The 24,230-nt window shown below is 44.2% G+C and overlaps 2 protein-coding genes across 9 annotated transcripts in view; one reads left to right on the top strand and one right to left on the bottom strand.

The window, feature by feature from the left end:
- Nucleotides 1–8,923, bottom strand: part of LOC102560261 (BPI fold-containing family C protein) — a 40,441-nt gene extending 31,518 nt beyond the window's left edge. For 6 of the 8 annotated variants that reach the window (XR_009461731.1, XR_009461730.1, XR_009461734.1 and 3 more), the window contains exon 1: nt 8,735–8,813. The gene's annotated coding sequence lies outside the window, so the exon portion shown is untranslated. Of the gene's footprint in view, nt 1–1,713; nt 7,372–8,734; nt 8,814–8,847 lie in introns of those variants that run through there. The other 2 variants (XM_019489469.1, XM_019489470.2) reach the window with 2 other exon arrangements.
- A 124-nt stretch (nt 8,924–9,047) lies between these two features.
- FBXO7 (F-box protein 7) lies at nt 9,048–22,899 on the top strand. Its single transcript, XM_006271667.4, has 9 exons — nt 9,048–9,172; nt 10,995–11,301; nt 12,601–12,828; nt 15,458–15,599; nt 16,794–16,877; nt 18,004–18,096; nt 19,308–19,484; nt 20,222–20,259; nt 21,279–22,899. Exons 1-9 carry the CDS (start codon nt 9,051–9,053, stop codon nt 21,681–21,683), a joined length of 1,596 nt encoding a protein of 531 aa, XP_006271729.1. The 5' UTR covers nt 9,048–9,050; the 3' UTR covers nt 21,684–22,899.
- The last annotated feature ends 1,331 nt before the right edge of the window (nt 22,900–24,230 follow it).

Genomic DNA, 24,230 nt, shown 5'->3' with positions numbered 1-24,230 from the left:
AGTTGCCAGTGCGCCGAGCAGCGCCTGAGCTGCAGGTGGTCCCGGTCCTCTGCAGTGACAGTGCCCCCTGGGGGCCACCCAGGTGGGCTACTAGTGGGCCAGGTGCTGCCCCAGCTTGGAGGCTGCACCTGGCCTGATCCAACTCTTTCCTGACCCTGAGCTGGGGCAGCACCCAGTCCACTAACAGCCTGCCTGGGTGGCCCTGGGGGCACCCCTACTGTGGAGGCAAGGGCTGGGGCTCCCTGCAGCTCAGGAGCTGCTTGGTCTGCTGGCAGCTTACTCCCTGGCTGCAGGAGAGGTAGGCAGGCTCTGCTGGAAAAAAGGCCCCTCATAGCTGCTGCCTTCAGCAGGTGCCTGCAGATGGCAGGACATCCAGTTCGCCTCGAACAGGCTGGCTTGCCTTTGAAACAGTGCAGGGAGGTGGCAGGAGGGCAGCTGGGTTTGCTGGTGGCAGGAGAAGGTGGCAGGGATGGTGCATGGGGTGCTGGAAGCCCAGGCAGGCTTGGGGAAGCATTGGATTGGATGCCTCTGAATAGGGGCAGCACCCAGCCAGCTAGCAGCCTGCCCAGGCTTCCAGTGCCCTTTGTATCGTCTTCGCCACCTTCTTCAGCCATCAACAAATCCAGCCACCCTCCTGTGGTCTTCTCACACTGGTCCAGGGGCAAGCCAGCCCATTCCCAGGAGGCCCCCAGTGTCTTGCCAGCCCCAAGAGCTTACTGAAGGAAGAAATAGCAAGGGGCCCAATCCTTTTTTGTTTCTGAGGAGCCTGCCTGCCTCTCCTGTCGCGGGGAGCAAGTTGACAGCTGCATCATTGCAATTTGCAACATTGCAAACTAAACTACATTGGAGCGTAGTTTAGTTTGCAGTGATGCAAACTCATTAAACCCTCAAAGCTCTTGCACGTGAAGTGGCACTTTTGTCACATGTACATGGCACATGGCAATGGTGTCACGTGTACAAGTGCCCTCTGAGATAAAGACATGGGTATCATCAGCTGATCGACAGGTATTTTAACGTAAAGTGACCATACAACACACAAGTGACATGTTGATGTCAGTAAAGTGACTCACAAAATTGCTATGCTATTTATCTCATTTATCTGAGAATGAATCAAACAACTTCTTCATTTAAATGAACCATTCCTTTAACAATTTTGCCTTCTCAGACAATATTGTCTGACACAATGTTCAAATACCTTCAGTATAAGAGAAAGGGAAACACTTCTTTGTTGCTATCTATGCACGTTGATAAATCTAAGACCAATGAGTTACTGAATTTACTGGTTTTCCTATTTGATGTTTTATGGCTCCTTTTTGAGCAGATTCTGTAAACATTTAGATAAAACTTCAGTAAAAATTACAACTTAAATCAGCCTATGCTCTAACACAGAAACCAAAGCATCCTAAAGATTTTTTGATAAAAGAAAAAAAACCAAAACCCTTTCATGTTGTCATGCATAGGTCATAAAACCAAATTACATCTCAGAATGAGCAATTCCAGCATTCTGTAAAGTCACCAGCACAGAAAAATTCTATCAACTTCATGTCAAATTGCTGCCAAAGCTCATTTGCAGCCCATTGTATGATTATGAGGCACCCAAGTGAAGAATTGTTTCCATTTCTGAAACACAGTCTCCAGTTCAGAAAAGAAATCTCAAGTTGTTTTCAGAGAAAAGACAACAGACTCTAATGCATGCCTACACAAAGCATTTACCTGGCAGAGCACTTCAGCTTCACACTACCTCAGTGTCTGCTTTCAGCACCCAACTGAGCTGGTGGGGTGATATTTTTTTTCAGTTCTTCTCTTGTTCCAATCTTTCTACCTGGTCTGTGTCACATTAGGGAGTGTGTAGGTTCTTTGCTGCTTAGTCAACAAGAGAAACAATGGAGCCAAATCAAAGAGATTTGAAGATTTAACCCTGACTGGGCCAATTTTGGGAATACCCTTCATAGGGACTTTCAATGCCTGGAGGTGAGCTATAGAAAAAGTGATATGCAGTGCAATGCTGTAAAACAGGTAATATAGTTATAGTGTATAAAACAAAACAACGAAACAGCTCTTGATAAGTAGTCTGGCTAATAGAAAGGCACAAAAACAAAACAAAATCTTTTAGAAGGTTTTAAAACCATAGGTCGAGGCACACAATTAGCCTATATAACTGCCTTATTGACATACTCATAGCCTTCTCATCTCTCTGCCTTCACTCCTATCTTTTCCTTACTCGCAAGTTATTTCTCATCTTAAATTAGATTTTAATCTTTTTTGTGTTGAAACCATACTTTCCTGCCTTTATTCTCTGTCTAGCACAATGGAGTCCTGAACCTCACTATATCTCTAAGCAGTAGAAACAACAATAAAATTGTATAAGTAACTGCTTGCTCTGCATAAGGTCCAAGGAGCTAATGCCTGTATGATGTGCCCTCCTTGCCTATGTAGTCTGTGCACTCTCTACCCCTTGCCCTGTAGAGATCTTGACTTGATGGGGAAGATGCTGGTGAGCTCCTATAAGGGTATGTATGGTATGAGAGTCATGGTTGTATCTCTGTGTTCTTTGTAAAAAGAGAAATTTCCCATTGTGCATAGATCTACCTGTGACTACCTGGGTGAATGTGATTCTTGTTGGTTTTATATAATGGCATCAAATCACAGAATGGTAAGGTAAAATACCTTTTAAAAATCATTTGATGAGACTTCTCTTAAATACTAGTCAGACATTTTGTTCTGGGCATCTCAATATAAAAAGGAGAAATGGACAGAAAAAATCAGTAAATGTTAATTCATAACTGGGTGTGTCTGGTTTATGAGGAGAGAGTAAATGAGCTAATGCCAAATCACAGCCATTATATGTTTGCAGTGCAGAGGACAGATAGAGGGTTGTAATTTGACTGAATTTTGGAGGGGAATACCCGTACATTGGCCCATTCTTCACTATCTCCAGAAGTTGAAGCTATGACTGCATCTTCTTGGTCACAGCAGGATGAGGAGACAGGATGCATCTAAACAAGATGCTATACCGAGTATTAGACTAATCTAACGTGCAGTAAATCAGTCTACATATGCATAGCAATGACTGCACAGTATATTAGAATTATGCGCCATTTTCTAGTACTTGTAAATACAGGTACTAGAAAATGGCATATTAACTAATGCACCAGGCTACACATGTAGACACTGACTGGGAGCAAATTGTTAGCCTAAGCAACAGGGGGACCACAAGGGGCTGAGAGAGCTATCTTGGCCTGGCAGGACACTGCCTCCTAGTCATGTGGAGATTGGGACTCATCCCAATCTCCATGGGACAAGGAGAGCTGCTGGGCAGCTGCCTCGCAGCCATGTGGAAATCCAGGTGGGTCCTGATCTCCACCGGGGGGGGCGTGCTTTAATAAGCCTGAATTTTCTATGCAGTAATTGCATGAGTAGATATGCTGACAGAGTTTACATGCAGTGCCTCTGAGCACTGGGAGGAGTTACTTCTTCCCACTCTGTATGACAGTCAGGGAACTGAGACATAAAGAGGTCACCCCAAAGAACACAGCCTTGTCTAACAGCTCTGACATGGAGCTGCCTGATAGAGAAGTCAACGCTTCCCCAACTCAGGGTAAATGGGCTTGAAACTGGGAGAACTCATCTTCCTAAATGCATTCCTAATGCCCACACACACTGAAGGTTGCCCTTTCTTTCCCCTACTTTTAGAGCTTGTTTACATGCAAGTATTACACCTGAGTAACTTAAAGCAACTTGCTTCCATACTTAATCTGTTTTAAAACCTAATTATTGGGTCATGGTAAGTAATCTTTCATGGGCTAGGAGTAACTCCACTTTGTGTTGTTTGTCTGCTTTAAAACTGATCGAGATACGTTCATAATTACTTCAGTCCTGGTAGTACTCCAAATACTGTCTACATTGTATTGCTTCGTGAATGGAACAGTCTGTCTGTGTACTTGTGTGTCTTGCATTGCACTTTGAGTGTTGGAAGGAGCCAGAAATTAATTTTTTAGGCACCAGGTTGTAGTGAGTTCATTCCCTCAGAGACACATGACCATTATCACAACCATAACTTCCCATGCGTGGTGACACTGGAGAAGGAGGAGGAGGAGGAGGAAGATAAGCACTGTTCTGCCACCCCCAGGAGGAAGCACAAGGTGGTGGTGGTGGGGGACTCCATCCTGCAGGGCACTGAGGGTCCCATCTACTGTCCAGACCCTTAGTCTGTGAGGTCTGCTGCCTCCCTGGGGCCCGTATCCGAGATATTGCCGAGAGGATCCCCAGGCTTGTCCGGCCCTCTGACTACTACCCCATGCTCCTCATCCACGTGGGAACATATGACACGGCCAGGAGTAATCCAGACTGGGTCATGAGTGACTACAGGGCTCTGGGGGTTGGGCTCAAGGGGTCAGAGGATCAGGTAGTCTTTTCCTTTGTGCTCCCCATTGCAGGCCATGGTACTGGGAGGGAAGGATGAATCGAGAAAATGAACCAACATCTCCAACAATGGTGCCACCAAGAAGGCTTTGATTTCCTTGACCACAGCGTGCACTTCAGGGAGAGAGGACTCCTGGGAAGAGATGGCATCCACCTCATGCGGAGAGGTCAGTCCCTGTTCTCTGTCAGGATGGCCGATATTCTTGATAGGGCTTTAAACTAAGATTGCTGGGGGATAGGGAAACACTGACTGGAGAATGCTCGGGGACCGACATACAAGGAAGCTCCATAGATAGGGACACCAGGAGGGCCACTCTTGTGGGAGTTGAGGGAATAGTTCTCCTTCAGCATGACAGGAAATTGAGGGCCTCAGTAGGAGGACTCAGGTGCCTGTACACTAATGCCAGGAGCATGGGGAACATGCAGGAAGAACCAGCCCTCCTGCTGTCCAGTGGCCATTACGATCTAGTAGGGATTACAGAGACCTGGTGGGACTCCACACACAATTGGAGCATAGGCATAAAGGGCTATACCCTGCATAGAAGGGACCGAGTAGGGAAAAAAGGTAGCGTAGCTCTCTATGTGTAGGAGCAGTACATTTCTTTGGAGGCGGACATCGGCTCCAAAGATGAATGACTTGAAACCCTCCGGATATCAAGCTGCGGGGAGTGTGTGTGTGTGTGTGGGGAGGTGAGGGGTGGGGAGGGGGGTGAAGCGAGAGAGATCTAACTGTAGGTGTATACTACGGACCACCAAATCAAAGCAAGAAACTTGTTCTAGAGTTCACCCGAGAACTAACAGAGGCTGCGTGGGCATGGGACGTGGTTGTCATGGGCGACTTCAATTATATAGACGTCTCTTGGGAGGAACACTCAACCAAGACGGATCAGTCATGTTCTTTCCAGACCTTCACTGAAACGCTTTTTCTGACTCAGGAGGTGCACAGACGAACCAGAGGTAACGCTCTTTTAGACTTGATCCTGGCCAAAGGAGATGACCTAGTGACCAACTTAAACATAGAAGGCAGCCTGGGTGATAGCAACCATGAATCCATTACATTCAGGTCCATCACAAGGCAGACAAATCTGATACCAGGCTTGAAGTTTTGGACTTCAAAAATGCAAACTTCAACAAGCTCAGGTCACTAGAAGGGAATGTGCTGCAGGACCAAAGGTGAAAGAAGTGCATGAACAGTGGTCATTCTTAAAGAACATGATTTTTGAAGTACAAAGGAAATCCATTCCCATGTGGAGGAAATATAGCAAAAGGGCTGGGAAGCCTTCTTGGCTAAATAGGGAAATCATGGTCCTCTTAAGAAAGAAGAAAGAGGTGTACAGTCAATGGAAGCTAGGAACTAGCTCCCAAAAGAGGACTATATAGCAATGGCCCACACTTGTAGGGATCAGATTAGAAAAGCTAAGGTGGTGACTGAATTAAGAATCAAGGACAAGAAGTCCTTCTTTAGGTATGTAGGGAACAGGAGGAAAATGAATGGGAGTGTGGGGCCATTGCTCAAGAACTCAGGACAGTTAGTCACCGGCACTCGGGAGAAAACTGAACGCCCTAATAACTACTTTGCTTTGGTCTTTCACCAAGCCAAGGGGAAAATCATGCCAGCTAGGGTACAGAATGAGCAGGGTTCAAATGACCACCTTCCTACTATTGCCGTTGAACTGGTGTGTGATCAATTAAAGAAACTGGATGTATATAAGTCAGCAGGGCTGGATGAACTTCAGTCAAGAGTGCTGAAGAAGCTGGCCGAGGAAATCACAGAACCCCTGGTGAATCTCTTCCAGAACTCATGCCACTTTGGGGAGGTCCCCAAGGACTGGAAGAAGGCCAATGTTGTGCCCATCTTCGAGAAGGGGAGGAGGGAGGACCTGGGTAACTATAGGCCAACTAGCCTAACTTCTATTCCAGGGAAAATCCTGGAAAAATTCATTGAGTTTATGTGCGACAGGCTAGCACAAGGTAGGATTCTGAATGACAGCCAGCATGGCTTTGTCACGGGCTAGTCTTGTCTTACCAACCTCATCTCCTTTTACAATCAGGTGACTCACCACCTGGATAAGAGAGAGGAAGGTTGACAGTATATACCTTGACTTCCAAAAAGCTTTCGATCTGGTATCCCACGATGTTCTCGCAAGAAAATTGGAAGACTGTGGGCTTAACTGATCGACAGTCAGGTGGGTAGGAAACTGGCTGCGGGGCAGGACCCAGAGTTCTACTGAACAGATTGGTGTCGTCTTGGTGGGAAGTGGCTAGTGGTGTCCTGTAGGCATCGGTGCTTGGTCCAGTGCTATTCAACATCTTTATCAATGATTTGGATGTGGCGAGGTGAAGAGCTCACTAGCCAAGTTTGTGGATGACACCAAGTTATAGGGAAGCATGGTCACACTTGAAGATAGGCTGCAGATACAGGCAGACCTAGACAAGCTGGCAAGTTGGCAAATCAGAACCAGATGAAGTTCAACATTGAGAAACGTAAAGTGCTCCATCAGGGGACGAACAATCCCCTGTACATCTACAGGCTTGGAGATGCCAACCTGACCAGCACCATGCAGCAACCAATGCATCTCCAGCAAAACCAACGAAGTGATTCTCCCACTCTATTTGGCGCTGGTGAGACCGCAGCTGGAGTACTGCGTCCATTTCTGGGTACTGCACTGTAACAAGGACACGGTAAGGCTTGAGAGAGCCCAGAAAAGAGCCCCCCGCATGATCAGACTTGCACAGCAAGTCATACGAGAAAAGGCTGAAGGACCTGAGACTTTTCAGCCTGAAAAAGAGAAAGTGAAGAAGGGACTTGGTAGCAGCTTACCACTACATCCAGGGAGTACATCAAGGGCTTGGTGACAACTGTTCACCAGGGCACCCTTGGGGAAAACTAGGAGTAATGGTCACAAACTCCTGGAAGACCATTTCAGATTCAACATTAACATTACAAAAAACTGCTTCACAGCTACAGTGTCCAGAGTGTAGAATGAACTCCCTCCACAGTGTCACAACCCAAGGGTGTGATTTTTGTTTGTGTGTGCTTCGGCACTGCTAAATTATTTCCCGCCACTCGTAGCTTTCTTTGCAGGGTGCATTTCTAGGTTGCAAAAGAGAAATGCACGGTGCAAGGAGTTCCCGCCATTCGTATACAAATTTGTGTCCCACTATTGGCCAGTTCTAAATTATTCCCATGTGGCGGCTAGCGATTGGCTTGCTAGCCATATAAGAGGCTTGAGCGGTTTCCGCCCAAGTTGGAGAACTCTGAGGAGAACCCCGCAAGGGAGGACTCCACAACCATCTGGAGGAGGAGGAGGACTTCACATCTTGTGAAGATCTCTAAGCGCTGCGGAGCCTATCAGACCCAGCGTGTATCTTAAGAAGGCTACAGGGGTCTGATCAACCTCTTGCCTCTCCCCGTCGCCGCCTGATCCCTCGACGTACCCTTCCTTGTGCGCAAGTTCCACGGAGCCTAGCAAACTTCGTGTGAGTGTATTCAGAGCTCTTTGCTTCGAGTTACTTTCTTCGGTTGACACGACGGGCTTGCGGTTTAGAGCTTTCTACCGGATTGGGCTAGAAGGTTCACGGGAAGGAACTCTAGTCCGCCTCTCTTCTTTTCTGTCTGTAACTGCAACTCAAGCAAGTTTTCCTGCCTGCACTGCGACCATCTTTGGTGTAAGTAAAATAATCTTAAATCAACCACTAAGCGTCCGTGCCTAATTCTAGCGTGCCGCCTGCCTTCCCCGACCCGGCGTGTCCGGGCTGCTGGCCACAGCCCGCCACGCGAAAAAAAAACAAACCCTGAGGGCCTCGGACCGCTCCCGGCCTGCACACACAGGTGGTGCAAATGCCTACCCTGGAAATCTTCAAGAGGAGACTGGACTGTCACTTTGCTGGGGTCACCTGACCCCAGTTGCCTTTCATGCTTGATGCAGGGGGCTGGACCCAGAAACTTGCCACAGGTCCTTCTGGTGTGGCAGCTCAAGGCACCATACCTGGCTGCTGCATGTCAGGGGTCACCCTATGCTTTTACAAACAGGTCAAGTAAGGGCTCTGCATGGGTTGCCGTAGACAGGGAACATCCTCCCTCAGAAGTTGCGCTATATGTCCTCTATGCCTTCCCACTCCGCCTCCTGCGGGGCGGCCTCCAACGGTTTTAACGGCCACGCCTAGCGCCCCTTTGTGGGGTGGGGCCAGGGCCGGACCTCGCTGCCTCCTCCCACAATTACCCAGAGAGAACGCGGATCTGCGTCACGCCCCTCCCCCACACCCACCCCTCTGCTTGGATTCGAGCCTGTGACGCATGCTACCCGAGTACCCGATCATCGACGTGCGCCTGCGCACTTCAGCCCTGCTCACCACCTGCGTTCGTGCGCGCTCGCAGGACGCAGGTCCTGTGAGGATCGCCCAATCATCGATCCCCAACGTCACCTGTGGGGCAGGGAGCAGGGTGCGCGCCCCATGACCTAGGGGCGAGGCCGGGGCGGGGCTCCCATGGAGTGAGGAAGTGGCGTCACCAACCCAAATAACAACACCCCCCAGCAGCAGCAGCAGCAGCAGCAGCAGCTGCTGCCGCGTCGGCGCCGCCAGGTTGGATCCTTAGGCAGGAGCGAAAAGGCGTCGCTGCCGCCGCCATGAAGCTCCGCGCCCGGCTGCAGAAGCAGACGGCTCCGCTCGAGGTGGGGGGGGCGGAGCCAACACTGGGGGAGCTGCGCGCGCACCTGTGCCAGGCCGTGCTGCCCGCGTGGGGGTACAGGTACGGACCCAACCACTGGGGGAGGGGCGTGGCGCTCGTTCTGTACCATGTCCCTAGCCCCTCGGCGGACTGCGGCGCCGGCAGTCCGCTGGACAGCCCTCCCCGCAGGCTGCGGGGACGCCCGAGAGCAGCGCTGGGGCTGAGGGGATGGGTCACGTGACCCGGCCGCGCGATGGCTTCTTACCACGCCCTCTGGCGAAGGCGAGGCTGCTGGGGGTGCTGGCACCTGGCTGCGTGACTTGGGGCTGTGGGCGGGGCCTGGCTCTGGGGGCCACCTGAGGTGGGTGGAGCTGTGGCCTCCACTGGCGCCCCCGGCGGGTCCCTTGGGCCTTGGCCCCCACGCTGCCACCACCCTTGTCGCAGCAGGGGTTTGTGGCTGTCTCTGTCCCCAGAGTTGCCCTCATGGGCTCGGAGAGGCTCAGTCCCCTGCTTCTCCACCAGTTGATCTCCCCCACCCTGGGTGCTGCCTGGAGAGCCTTTCAGGGGTACTGGAGTGATGGTGTAGCTGTGATGGTCAAGGAAATACTCAAAAGGCAAGGGTTTTTCTGGGGGCAGTGGGTCATGTCTCTTGTTGGACCTACTGCAAGGTTGGGTGAGATTTTGTCACAAGTTTTCTTGTGCCTGAAAGCTTGTCTAAATGTTTTCCCAGTCATGCACTGGAACCAGTATAAAATATCACCCACCCCCATCCCCCAAATCCTTGGCTCAATTGCTTTTTGCGCATTCATGTAATACATTTTATCTTGACACATTCATCTCTAAACTTTCCTGCAGAGAAATTTGTTGAAAAGTAGTCACAGCAATGAACTCTTGCTCCTCTGCTGCAAACCCATTCAGTCTGCCACACTGAAGTAAAGTGTTTCACAGCCAGCATGCATGTACACTACCAGCCCACTGGACCCTAATTGCAGTATGGTATTTAGAGACTCCTATAGGACTCACCAAAGAAGGGAACTTTTTCTATTAAGTGATGGCCTGGTTTTCTCCGATTTGAAAAAAAAAAAAAAAAGACAGTTTTCAGATTTAAAAAAGTATCCCAAAATCCACATTTCTCTGTGATCAAAATGCACATGTGTACATACACACACGCACACACACATTTCATCATATGTGCACAAGTGATGTACATCTGTGATCATATAGTGGTGTTTCATTTTGATCATGGAAAATGGATATGGGGTTACTTTTTTAACTGAAAACTCGGGATTTTTTTTTTTTTTATCAGAGAAAACTAGGATCTGCTGATGGCTTTTTGTGCCATCAGAACATAATCATGCACTGAAACAGCTTTGCCCACAGGTCGCCTTTGTAATTGAAGGTAGGAGGTCGCATGTGGCTTCTTGAAACAAATGCATTGATTTAATTGGAAAGCGAGGTGGCTTAGACTGTTAGGCCGTTGTTTTAAAAGTTAGCTGGCCACAAAGGGAAGATTTCTGCCCTGATTTGCCCAAGATGATAGGTTACTTTAGGAGGGCTTCCAGATGCATTTGTTTTGTAAAGGCACATTGCAGACTAAAGCAGTTTTTGGAAAGCAGGCATGCTTATACCTACTCCTAAGTACTCAGACTTTGTAAGTTTCTGTGCATTAGGTAAAATTATCATAAAGAGAAAAACAGAGGGACTTATGTTAGTCTCTGTCAAAGATTTATATTATGGTCATTTATTTTTCCAGCAATTCCTTTAGCATGGGGCTGATTGAGACTGGGTTTCAGGCTTAACAAAGCAGTTTAATACTACTACTACTATATTTTGTGTAGTTGGAATGAATAATTTAAAGGGATGCTAGTGCACATGTCCGAGCAGTTTATTTCTGTCTTTGCAGTTCTGATACCCAGTTTGCAATAACATTGAACAACAAAGATGCCCTTACTGAAGACCAGGAGACCCTGGCTTCATATGGAATTGTTTCAGGGGATTTGATATGTTTGTTACTGGAAGAGACCAATGCAGCACACAGCCTATCTCCACACTCGTCTTCACCTCCTCCCCAGCTCCAGAATAATCATGAACTGTCCACCTTGAACATCAGCCAAGGTCAGATCAGCAGTTCAGAAGAAAGCAGGCAGAATGGACCATCTGAAGACCATAAAGCTCCAAGCGAAGATGAGAAGAATGATGATATTGATATGGTAAGGACTGCGGTGCACAGATGATGATATGCCATGTTTATAATGTTGATTGCTAGACCACTTAGCTGTGCATAAGCCTGAAGCATTGTGATTCTCGCTGCTTGCTTGGTGTATGATCAATGACTCATTAGCCTGGTGCTTTGTCCCAGTTTATAATCTGTTAAAGTTTGTCCATGCCAGAAAAGTTAGTTAAATGGTTTCAGGGTGTTTCACATGTCACCTGGGCCCTTTACAAATCATTAGATTCCTACAACTGTGAAAACAAATTGTAGCAAATATCAGGAGAGGTTCTCCCAGCAAACTTAGCCACTCTGATGTAATGTGCACTGGAGAAGTGAGTGATTCCTATTTCCATCTGTTGTGCTAAGTCCTGTAGCTTAGAGGTTATAGCTTTTCTTTTTAAGGAATGTTTCTTTTTAAGGAATTTTAAAACCAAGTAACTTAATGTGTTGGGACCAATACTAAACACAAACCATCCTGAATTGTAAAGAAGTATGGAGAATGTGGAGAGCCTTTGTGTGGCCTTCAACTTGAAAAAATACATCTTGATATGTTTGCTTTAGTATTATGCAAAATAAATACATGAGGAAGTAACTTCTAAAATGCAGGAAAAATGTGGGGGAGATGCCTAAAGCCACAGTATACTTTAGAAGTCAAGCTCCTTATTTCAGTGAGTTTTAAAATATTAATTTGTGCACTCATTTCTATTTTGTATGCATATGAAAGAGAATTCCTCTCCCCCCCCCCCCACCTTCAAGTATGCTTTCCCCCAACATTTTAAGAAAAAACCATAGGCAAGTTTCCAAGTGATCTTAAGTGCCATAAAACAAAGAAAAGCAAGGTGAAGGCACCAACATGCACGGCTTTTGGAGGGATAGGCTCCTTTGGTAAACTATTTCCAGGGTTCTAGGCCTATTTCAGTTACGCTTTAGGCACCTTGTGTAGCTTAGTATCTTTTTGTATTAAGGTAGTGGCAGGAAGCCCGTTGTTCATACAGTATTGCGCACCATGAAGTCAGACCCTGCCCTGATAGGCTTGCATTATAAATAGACAAATCAAAGGAAGTAGTCATGGTGGTGGTCCCATTTTGCAAATGGGAACCAGAGGCACAAAGAATCAGTGACTTGGCATAACTGACACAGGGTGTTTTTGGTAGAGCCAAGAATGGAATCCAGTACCATCAAAGACTGGAGAAACTAGAGGATATTTTTATAAGTGTAATGCATGTGCAAGGATTACTTCTTGAATTTTGTGTTGATTTTTTTTTTTTTTTTTTTTTTTTTGATTTGTCCTTTTAAGGCAGGACCCAGCCTAGAGTTTGCCTCTGGGCTAGTCCCAGATGATGTGGAACTGGAGGAAGGTACCGGTTCCTATCCCTCTGAACCAATGCTGTGCAGTGAAGCTGTGGACGGGGAAGTGCCACATTCCCTGGAGACTCTCTACCACTCTGCTGAATGTACCAGTGCTATTGATGCCTTGATTGTTCTGGTACATGTTCTCATGATGGAGACAGGATATGTACCTCAGGTAAGTACAGAACTGAAAAGAGAAGCTTCTTACTTAGCAAGAGAAATCCTGTGGACTTGTCAGGAATATAACAACTTTTTCATTTGTCTTGTCCTCCAAGATCTTCTGCTGGTTGTTTCCACCTGTATGAGCAGCTATGGGCATCTGAAGTACTAGCTTTCTTAATTTATCTTGCTGGTGTATGTTAAGGTAGAAAGAGCAGTACAGCCTTCTATTCAACTCTTGGCTTTTCTGCTGGACTATAAAGTAGGAGGGTGTTGTCTACTTAACTTGTATGTAGAGGGATGATGCTTAGCTTTAACTTTAGAAGTAGAGTCTGTGTGCATTTATGTTGGTTTTTCTTCAAGTAACCATGTGTTGGTGTGTGCTCCACCTTCCCACCAGTTTCCTCATAAGAAAAGTATACCTTTCAAACTAACACGGCATATCACCCGGGAACAGGGTTCATAGGAATGGGCATCTGCTTGTCCCACCATTTCATTGTTGCACTTGTTCACAACTCAGATGGGAATTAATGTAGTTTAAAGGGCCCATATCAACAAATATAACTACCTGCCTAGTTTAGGGGGTCTGACACCTATTGATTTAAGTGTGTGTTGGGGACTTAGATGTCTAAATCTCCTTATCTCTGCATATGGTAATCCGATACACCTCCTTTTGTCCCTAATGTTAAGATACTGTAAAACATTGTAGTCATAGCCATTGTGAACTGTCCATGTCAGCCAGTAGGCTTGGATATAGGAAATGGAAGCTTGTAGCACAAAATTACGAGGAAATAAACATAGTCCTACTGTATTCAGAATTGTTGTATACTTCCTGTGTGAGATTAAATTAGGGTTCCCTTGATGAAATGGAGACTCTTTTTGAAGTTTGAATGGAGACTCCATTTTTTTTTTTCATTCTAGTGTAGGATTCTGAAAGTCCTTGCTTTCTTAGGGCCGCACAAAAATATAACTATGTTTGCATAATTGATTCAGATAGATACATTTAGGAATTCTTTTTAGCTAGTTTTAATATTGCCTGATTTGATCCATTTTATAAATACATACCTATGATTTCTAATATTTGCATACTCGGGAGGATTTTCAAACATACTTGTTTTTGACTAGTAGAAGCTCAGGACTTAGTGAAAAAAAGTTTGGATATTATAGGTGGGGTTGTTTAACTTCCTTTATTAGACTGGCTGAGCTTTCCTATTCTAAGGCCCATTCAGTTTTGTATTATGTTACCCAAACCTAACCACACAGGCTGGAATTTTCCAGTCAGAATGGTTTGGCCAGTTCTGAGAGTGGCTAGAGAGAAATATATTGTTCTGCCACTTTAAATTCTCATTACTTTTTCTTTGAAAAGCTCTAGCACCCACAAACTTCAGAGAAGGGGACCTGAAGTTGCCCAGAGTAAGGGACTCTGGCCTTTTGTGAAAATCTGCCCAAATTTGGCCAAGTGAGAGTGTTTAAAAAAGTTGTGGTTCACTCAGTAGAGACCTTATATCTGAATAGGTACTTTCCCTCCAGGTTCCATCAACACTGGGCATGCTGCAGTGCACAGCTAAACAGGAATTCCCTTGAACCTTTGGGGGAAGTAGATTGGGACAAAGAGCTAGATTGGAACTGAAGGTTGGCAGGAGGGAGGAGAGGGGGAACTGGGGTGAGAGGGAGACTAGACTACCTTGGGTATAGGGATTGATTGGGAGTCACAGGAGAAGATTGGGGCTGGTTGGTCAAACAGATTAGGACTGACAATCATTGGGGAAGGTTCACAAAGAGATGGGGGGGAAAGGGAGATACTCCGATAAGGAGCTAGGTAGCTGTGTGTAAAAAAAAAAAAAAAAAAAAAAAAAACAAAAAAAAAACACTGGGAAAGGAGCCAGTGGAGAAGGTGGAAATATGATGCAAATCCTGCAGAGGAAAATTGGGCTTGGTACAGGGAGGAGATGGAGGAAGGGGCCAGGTTAAATGGAAATGGGCAGAAGAATTGGAGCCTGCTCTACAGTCCATTGCCCTCCAGAGCCTGAAATAGAGCCCAAGGTCTCAGTGTTTCACCATTTTTCTCCAGGTGAGATGTTAGTGTTTCTGTGCAAAAAAAAAAAATAGTGCATGATCCTGTCTAGCATATTGGACAGGCAGTCTTAACCTGGCATTTCCCAGCTTTGAATAATGGGCTTGGCAAAGTGTGTGCATGTGCACATGCATGTGTGTAAATTAGGATTAATGAAAAGTAGTGCACTTGCTTTTTCCGACAGAAGAATAACAATTGTCTCAACAGTCTTCCCTTGGAATAGTTTTAATGTGCATCTTCATTAATGTGGCATATACAGAATATGTAATATAGTATGATGTGTTTATCAGTATGTCTTATGTATGCATAAATGGTAAAACTGTAAGCATGATAACATGCCTAGGCCAGGCTTGTTGTGATAAATTCTTTATACTCCATTACAACTATGTGCATCGTCTCTGGTTTTTACGGAGAAGTTGCAAATTTAATTATGCTGTCGAGTGCATACTCCTTGAGGTTTTTGGAGATGCTTTAGGTTTTTTTTGTTTTTTTTTTTTTCCCCTCAGCCTTGACCAGATTGCTCAGGAACGCAGTAGTTATCTTTATGTTTTGCTTTGTTTTTAATTCACAGGGAACTGAAGCAAAAGCAGTGTCGATGCCTGAGAAATGGAGAGCCGGTAGTGTCTATAAACTACAGTACACTCACCCATTATGTGAAGATGGCTCTGCTGGTTTGACTTGTGTGCCTTTGGGAGATCTTATTGTCATAAATGGTAATTTAGTTAGAACATAGAAATCGTTCTTGCCGTTGACTTTGCATGTTTACACCCTCCATGCGTGCTGTTACAAGAGGCCACTTCATTCATTTTCCCCCTTGGAATCATAATCTTGTGCACATACATCCCTTTTTCCCTTTTGGTGGTGCTACATCACAACTACCATCCTTCTGAAACATTGTTTTTGAGTCCCTTTAGTGCTCCAACTTAACCCACTGGGCAGATAAACTAAAAGAGCTGCTTCCTTTTGATATTTAATTTCTTAAACTGACTTTTATATCATTTAGAGATTTCTTTTATGCATAATGTTTCATTTAGCAGAGTTGGTGTTAATTTTGACCTTGGTTTGTCTGAGAATACAAAGGTTCAGTTCTTTAAGAAATATATTATAAAAAAAAAAAAAAGCTGTGACAATATGCACAATATATAACATAGTTCAAGTTACATGCACCTGTTCTCCAAGATTATATCCTAATGTTTGACCAGTCAGTAGTACTGCTCACTAGGATTTACAACAATGCAGGAACTACCTTGTACAGGTGACCTTCGCCATTCACAGGGGATATGTTCTTGTATCCCCCACGAATAAGGCACTGTGTTCATGAATGCAGTCTGTGCTCATGAATGCAGTGCCCCCGGTGGCTGGGGGGGCACGGCTGCTCTGGCTGGAGCCCAGCAGTGGTGGTGGAAGCCCACAGCAGCAAGCGCGGAGATCCTGAGGAGCTCCTTTAAGTGTATTTAAGAAACTGGTTCGGCATTCGCGAATATTTGAAACCATGAATGCCGAACCCGCAAATAGTGTGGGTTTCCAGTATAGAGTGTTCATCTAATGAATAGGATCAATGATTGCTTGTTAGGGTTTAAAATATGGGGTAATCTTTCTTTTAATGTTCTTGTTAGGACAAAAATGGTACACTGTACCATTGCTACCTCCTTTAGTTGATAAATTGTAGCACTGGTCTGGGGTTATAAAGATCTCTGTCTTCTGTGCTATTCTAGCTGCCTCTTTTTTGTGAAGCAGTTGGTTATCTGCTTGGCAATGTTGGATCTGTCCAATTCTCACCTCCCCTTGGCCTCAAACGGTGAATGGTTAGGGGAGCTAAAACTAAAGATGTCTCCAAAGATAAGATAGTGATGAGCTTGGTCTTAGTCATCTCTAAACGTGATTTTTGTTTTTTTGTTTATTTACAGCAACTTTAAAAATCAACAAAGAAATTAAAAGTGTGAAGAGAATACAGCTGTTGCCATCATCATTCATTTGCTTTCAGGAACCAGGTATGATGCTAACCATGGTTTTTTTTGAGATAGCAGGCTGAAATGTGAGGGAAGGGAAGCAGTTAATAAAGCAGAAATTTGAAAGAGGAGTGAGTTGCCAAAGGTGGTGATAAAGAAAGTGGATAACCAATAGGTCAGCTGGTAGTGGGCCATGATTTTGAGGGAAAAAGAGAATGTAGCCACTTACTGAGAATTTTGCTGTTAAGGTGACTTGAGTTTCCATGATGATCTATGAAAGGGAAAAACCTGGAGATGCCCTGGGTCCCCTTCTTGGGTATGTGTCCATTGTTTGTGGGGCTCCTGTTCCTATAGAATGGATGTGTATAATGTCACTAAGGCAGCAGCAAGGAACTATCCAGGACATGCTCTTTTTATTGTTTTCTCTCTGATAGTTGAGGGTTCAGGGTGAGTAACATTAACTCTGTCTTGTTTTATGGTACTACAGTTATCTTAAACATGTTGTTCTTAGTGGAAAGTATGTGCTGATTACTTATCACTCCAGGATGCCAAAATCTGATTGGAAAGAAATCTGGATTTTTATATCGGCACAGACCTGACTGCTCTTTTGTTCCGTACAGTATGTATGACTGCTTTGTTGCCAGTAGCTTCAGTTTGCTGTGCTGTGTTGTATCCTGGGTAGTTACTGATACAACAAGACTCTATTGGAAAGGCTATAAAAGAACAGCTAAGCAGTGAAGTGTATCCAAGATCACAGCATTTGGCTGCTTGCTGCAGACAATAGGCAACCACTCATGTCAGAACTTGCTGAGTAGGGGCCTGCATCTCAGGTGTATATCTTTTCTGTGCCTGGAATCTGGCAGAAGAGCACGGGAGCACATTTGTTCTAAACTATCCAAATATTTTCTTCTGGTGCCCTCAAATGCAAATAGAAAGCACTGGCTACTTCCACATAAATACACGTTTCTTGGTCCATCAGTACTCTCGTTGTGTTGTTATTTTGTGCCTGTATTGTTACCTGCTAAGGAACTTCTGAGTCTTGAGAACTATGCATCCATTCTTTTTTCTTTTTTAAGGTGATGACCCAAACTATATCCATAAGCCTTTGCCTGGTTCTCTTGCAGTAACTTACTAATGTTGAATTCTTCCCTTCTTTTTATTTTGACAGGAAATGCTGCAGGGGTATACAGAGATCTTCAGAAACTATCCCGCCTCTTTAAAGACCAGCTGGTGTACCCTCTTCTGGCTGCTGCCCGACAAGGTGAATGAGAATGTCTAGAACAGTGGTTCTCAACCTTTCTGGACTCGAGGCACCCCTCCATAATTGTTGTAAACTGAGTAGCACTCAATTTCAAACAACAATTTATATATTACAGTGTTTACCCCCTTAAACAGGGGCTGGGCAGTAGGGGTGGGGGTTTGTCCAGGCAGGGACAAGCCTGAGCCTGGCTTATCAGCTTAGTTTATCGGCTTATGTCATGTCACCCTTCAAAAGATCTGGCAGTACCCTGGTTGAGATCACTGATCTAGAAAAAGGAGTTGGCATATTATTGTGTGCTGGGGTGTAAGTGGGAGGAGTCCCAAATAACTATTTAGTGATAGCTACATAGAGCAAAGCTAGAGAAATTTACTAGCTTCTAAAGATATTTAAATTAACATCATCTTCTCCTTCAGAGAAATGTTAGTAACATGATTAAAATCTGAAACTACCAGTAAAAGTTAAGATAAAAAGAACATTCAGTTGTTGCATAATAAGATGAAATTTTATTCTGTTGCTGATAGAGCCAGAAAAATAATTTTCCATGTATGGTGCAGGCTATTACCTTGTCATCATCAAAGTGTTAACTTTGTTGGAGCCCTGTTCTGTTGATCTGTACCTTTTAATAAGGGAAAAGTTGTATAGAACACAAGATGTAGTGCTAACTTTAGGAGTGATATTCTTGGTGTGAAGACAACCTAACTTGATGCTTGTGTAGTTATAATAAAGGATATTTTACTTAGGAACTGCTATAATATATCTCAACTTTATCACCGAGGTTTTCATCAAAGTGTAAACTCATCCAATTGGATTCTTTGCAATTTCATTTTGGTTTTTACAGGAACGAATGACTGTCTTATGTGAATTAGTGGAATTAAAAAGTATTGCTATTATCTTTTCCAATCCATTTCTCTTCTGTACCCCTTAAACATGAGTTAGTGTCTCTAGGCATTTCTTGGAGTTATGACGGACAGTGGTGTGCAACAAAGACGTGCCAGTGCTGTATTTACATTTTGTTGACTGCATGTGCAGAATGGATCCTTCTTCAGTTGCATAACAGCACTTCTTTAAGTAACTTACGCATCTGAAAACTCCATGAAAAAAATGAATTGAGCAAAAGCCATCATAATTTTCAAAAAATGAGAAGGAACCTTTGGGAACAGGGAAGATTCAGGCATTGCAAATGATGCTCCTGTTTTCTGTCACTACTCCAGCTTTGAACCTGCCAGATGTGTTTGGCTTAGTAGTCCTTCCTCTTGAGCTGAAGCTACGGATTTTCAGACTGCTAGACATCCGTACTCTCGTCTCTCTGTCTGCTGTTTGCCGTGACCTCTACACAGCTTCAAATGACCAGCTTTTGTGGAGATTTATATACCTGCGGGATTTCCGAGGTATTTCTTACGTGTCCCCTTTCTCCTAATTATGTATGTGTCCATGTGAACAAGGTCAAAGCTGCCACTCACAGATTCTTTTAAAGCACAGTCTGACAAGGGGTTCCTTAGGTACCTACTTTTGTGCCTTAAATGGAAAGTGAATTTAATTATTCAAGATACTAGCCAATGTCAGTCACGTGGAGGCATAATACAGTTGGATGCTTCTTTTGGTGGTTCTTAGACCGAAGGAAATAAGATGGTCTGCCAAGCACTTGGTGATGGACCACAGAGAACTACCTATCACATGGTGCTAACTCCTTGTTTTCAGTTGTTTCTATAGCTACCCAGGTTCTTTATTGCAAAGGTAACAGGATGGGGGGAGAGACCCTTTGTCAGAATCCTTCCCAGGAGCTTATGTAAGAAACCAGGTAGTTGGGATTGAGTGGCAAAGTTCTGTCACAAGTCTAAAACTGTCAATGACAGTATTTTGGGGATTTTTCTACTTCACGAATAGATATTTGATGTGGAACAGAGAGAACAAATAGACTGTATAGTGAATGCCTGTACATTTTATGGAAATTCCAATAACTCCAGAAAATCATTGTTTTTTTTTTATATGGAAATGCGGGGGCTGATTAACTCCTCTATAGAGCCCCCCAAAGTTAAAAGCCAAATCTATCTGCTCAGTCATGAATATGATTTTATTTATTTATTTTTAACGTAAATCTCTTGACTCTTATCCCTTTCCTTAACAGATCCTATTGCCAGGCCTCGTGACACAGACTGGAAAGAAGTAGGTTGCTATTGATTTATTTTTTACATGTAACTTCCGGGATGTGTCTATATGAGCTTAAAAATGAATGACAGGCTTGAAGGGTCAGATGTGGCAGAGGTAGTGAGGTCTTTGCATGTGCAGCACAATGGAGTAGGGAAGAATCTGTTGTGTCACTGAGTGCTATGGCTAAGTCTCAAGAGTAGGTTTCAGGGTCTCTGCAGGAGGTTTCATTCAGTTCTTGGAAGGAGGGATGGTGGTTGTTTTGGGCATCAGGGCTTGTGAAGGAGGATTTCATTGTACTCTAGAACTCTTTCTGCCACTAAACTGCTGTGTAGACATAACCTTTAGTGACTGAGTTTTAAACACTGCATCCCTATTAAGAAGTGAATCTTGCCATTCTCAGCTGAGCCTTTTAGCTACAGGGGCAGTGTCCTTTAGTGACTACAGCAAGAAATGAGGAGTAAGGGGCTTTCTCTGTCAACTTGGGCAAGCTACTTTGCCCCTTTTTCCTGTCACTAAAATGTGTATAACTCTACAAACTTTAAAGATCATCAAGTAAAAAAGTGTTAGTACCTTAGTTGTAAGTAACTATCAGTGGGTGTAATATATATGACCTTTGTCTCTGTATTTCATATAGTTCGTTTTGTTTGGCAGTTTTAGATCACTTAAATGCCAAATTTATTTTTGGTGTAACCTGAAATATTTCAATGGTGCTATGCCAAAATTTTAACATATGCATACATGTAGGGTTGCAGGCTAATCTGGATGGGAGTCTGTGTGGAGAAACCTACTCAACACACTTGCTACAGGAAGGTCTTCTGGCTCATCAGGACCATCAGCTTGAATCGGAGCAGTCCTGTAGTTTAAATAATAGGGATGTTGGCTAACCCCTTTATTTATGTATGTGCAGTGAAAACCGGATAGTGAACTCTCTTTTGCTCCTGACACCTTTGATAGGTTCATAGGGAAACTCTTTGAGTGAAGCTAGATGGGCAAGCACTAGTAGAATTTGAAATCCTTTTTCTATCTTTTTGCAGCTTTACAAGAAGAAACTAAAGCAGAAAAAGGAAGCCCTGAGATGGCGGCACATGATGTTTCTGCCTCCTCCACCACATCCCATCCCATTCCACCCCAGCCCCTTCTATCCTAACCCCTTCCCTCCCAACCCTTTCTCCCCTAACCCTATCTACCCTCCAATGATCATTGGTGGTGAATATGACCAGAGACCAACGCTTCCGTATGTTGGAGACCCAATTAACTCACTCATTCCTGACACGGGGGAGGCGCCGGGCCGGTTTCCTCCATTCAGACCACATTTTGATCCAATCGGGTTGCTGCCAGCGCCAAATCCAACACTTCCAGGACGAGCAGGTCCCAATGACAGATTTCCCCCTAGACCCACCCGAGGCCGCCCAATGGACATTCGTCGCACATTCATGTGACTGCCACTTCTTTTTTTTTTTGATGGGTTTTTAAATTTTAGTTCCTGAGCTTGCTTTCTAGCTGCAGGAGATCTCTACGATTATGGTGAGATTGTGTGTGCACAATGGTGTCTTGACCACAACAGCTGATTCACTTCAAGATCTCTGTAGGAAGTTATGCTGCACCGCCTAGAACTGCCGGCTGTTTCACAAAGAGCTCTGACTTGGGACAGTTTGTGCTGCTGTTTTCTTCTCGCTCTCTAACCATCTGTGAAGTGCTGCTTAGAGACCAGAAGCCTGCCAGCCTAATGTTTGCTGCATCAGATAAAGAACACTTGAAGCACAAATCCTGCCTTGTTCTCCGTCTTATTTTTTGTCTGAATAATGATATTAAATGCTTGGGGCATAGGAGGGTTTTCTTAACCTGCCTGACTAATAATCACTCTTGATGAGAGAAGCCACCTCTTCCACATGGTGTGAGATGCTAGAACTGGTGTTTACGTGATACTCATGAGTATTTGAAATTCTCCCAAAATATTCTCCACAGATTTTGTTGTTGTTGTTGCTTTTTATTTTTATTACTTAAAAAGCAGTTTTTATGTTGGTACTCAATGCACAAGGAATACAGGGCAGGGTTTTCTTTACAACAGAGAGAATGAAACACAAAACAACTTGATTTACAAATAGCTGAGTAAAAACATGCTATAGTGCAACCCAAAACAGGAGAGAAGCACAAGCAAACATGTTAAGAATCTGCAGCAAACCTTATAAATTGTGTGTCTTCTCCCACAGACTGAGTTTGCAAATAAGTAAATGTAGAAGGTGAACACATTTGAGGCAGCTTGGGGGGATGTGCATGTATTAAAATCAGAGCAGGAATAAGCCTTTTTCAGCTGGCTAAACTAACTAATAAAATAGGCTGACCTCTCTGGCTGCAGTGGAGACAGGATCACAGCAGGAGAGCTAGAATGACTTCTTACATGGCCTGGTATGCGATTCTATTACCTCAATATTAAATGAAATCTTGCAGGCAAGGAATACATCTCAGCATGTGATATCGGCACCAGTAAAGACTTCCCATATTAATTAAGGAAGTAACTTATGGGACTAGCCAAAGCAACTCAACCAAGTTCATGCCATGAACGTACAGATAATGCATTGAAGAAAAACTGCAGTAATTCATTATAAAATGGATCTGTACTAAATATGTATTAATAAACAAATACCTTTTTCCTCACATTTCAGAGTAGTCATTCATGGTTTCTGAAGTTGCCAGCACCATTCGTACTTGTAATGACAGCTGCCAGTTTATTGATGGTTCCTACTCTCATCCTGTACTTTAACACTTGGGAAAGTAAGAATAATATATTTTACTATGAAAGCAGTTTTATGTTAATTGCTGCTACCTATGTAATGATTTTAATGGTCAGTGGTACAGTTGCCCATCTTGAAATCCTGACCCTGCTGAAATAAGTAGTTTTGCCACTGATGTCATTGGGGTCAAGATTTAACTGTAACTTTTTTGCTAGTACCAGTTTGTTTTTAATATTCCCTCTTGCCTGTAGGTACTGGGCTGAAATGCAGTGACCATTGATATAGCAGTCAAATTTAAAAGCCCATTTCCCCTTCAAAAGTGTGCTTTCCCTTTTATTATCATTTTTTTCTGCTAGTTCCAATATGTCACTTGCTGCAGTTTTTCTTGAAGTAGAATTGATAGCTAAGTGGTCTAAACATACATCCAAGTGACGCTCAGTATTCTGTGGGCTATACATAGAGAAAGGGAATGCTGGCAGCAGTTGGTCCTGCCCTGATATTGCAATGGAAAACAAACTAGAAATGCATGTGTGCTATTTCAGGTAACCATGTATGAACTAGTTCAAATGTATTTGTGTTTTTAATACTTCCTGTGCTTCTCCATCAAACACTTTTACAAGCTGTTTTTCAGGAATAAATTCTGTGGCATGAGTTAACTTCTAGTGCTGGTGAGAGGATTTACCACATATACTGGTAAATGTGACTATGTTAGACTGAATACACCTAATTTTGGTAACTGGAACCTGGTTAGCATTTTGTGATGGTCACTTATTGTGTCAACGTGGCACTTTCCACAACAGATGGTAGTGCAATCTGTTCACATAATCATGCAAAACCAGAAGAACTCAAATACCTGGTGTCTGCTACCTTCAACAATTACCTAAATGCAATAACTCTAGAGCAGCTAATGCTAATGATAAGCCATTATGTCCTGTGGTTAAATGGATAAGGAGGAAAACCCTCTGTTCAAGTGCAATGTGCAGTACTTGAGCTCTGCCTTAGGTGGGTAAATAGAAGTAAGTGTAGTGGCGCCTATAACAGGATTGTAGGTCTTTAAAACCCTGGCATTACTCTGGCTCACATGGGAATGTGAACAACACTAGATCCTTAAAAGGAGCTACCTGACCCTGATGGGAAAGATTGAAAAATTATTTATTTACCAACCTTCCCCCTGCCCCCCCCCCCCCCCCGCAAAAAAAAAAACCCCAACCCAAACAAACCATAATTCTTTCATCCTTGATCACAGAACTGCTG

The sequence above is a fragment of the Alligator mississippiensis genome, chromosome 4 (genome assembly GCF_030867095.1).
Source record: "Alligator mississippiensis isolate rAllMis1 chromosome 4, rAllMis1, whole genome shotgun sequence".
Classification (NCBI taxonomy): Eukaryota; Metazoa; Chordata; order Crocodylia; family Alligatoridae; genus Alligator; species Alligator mississippiensis.
The sequence above is the reverse complement of the archived record's forward strand: the minus strand, read 5'-3'. Positions and strand labels throughout refer to the sequence as shown.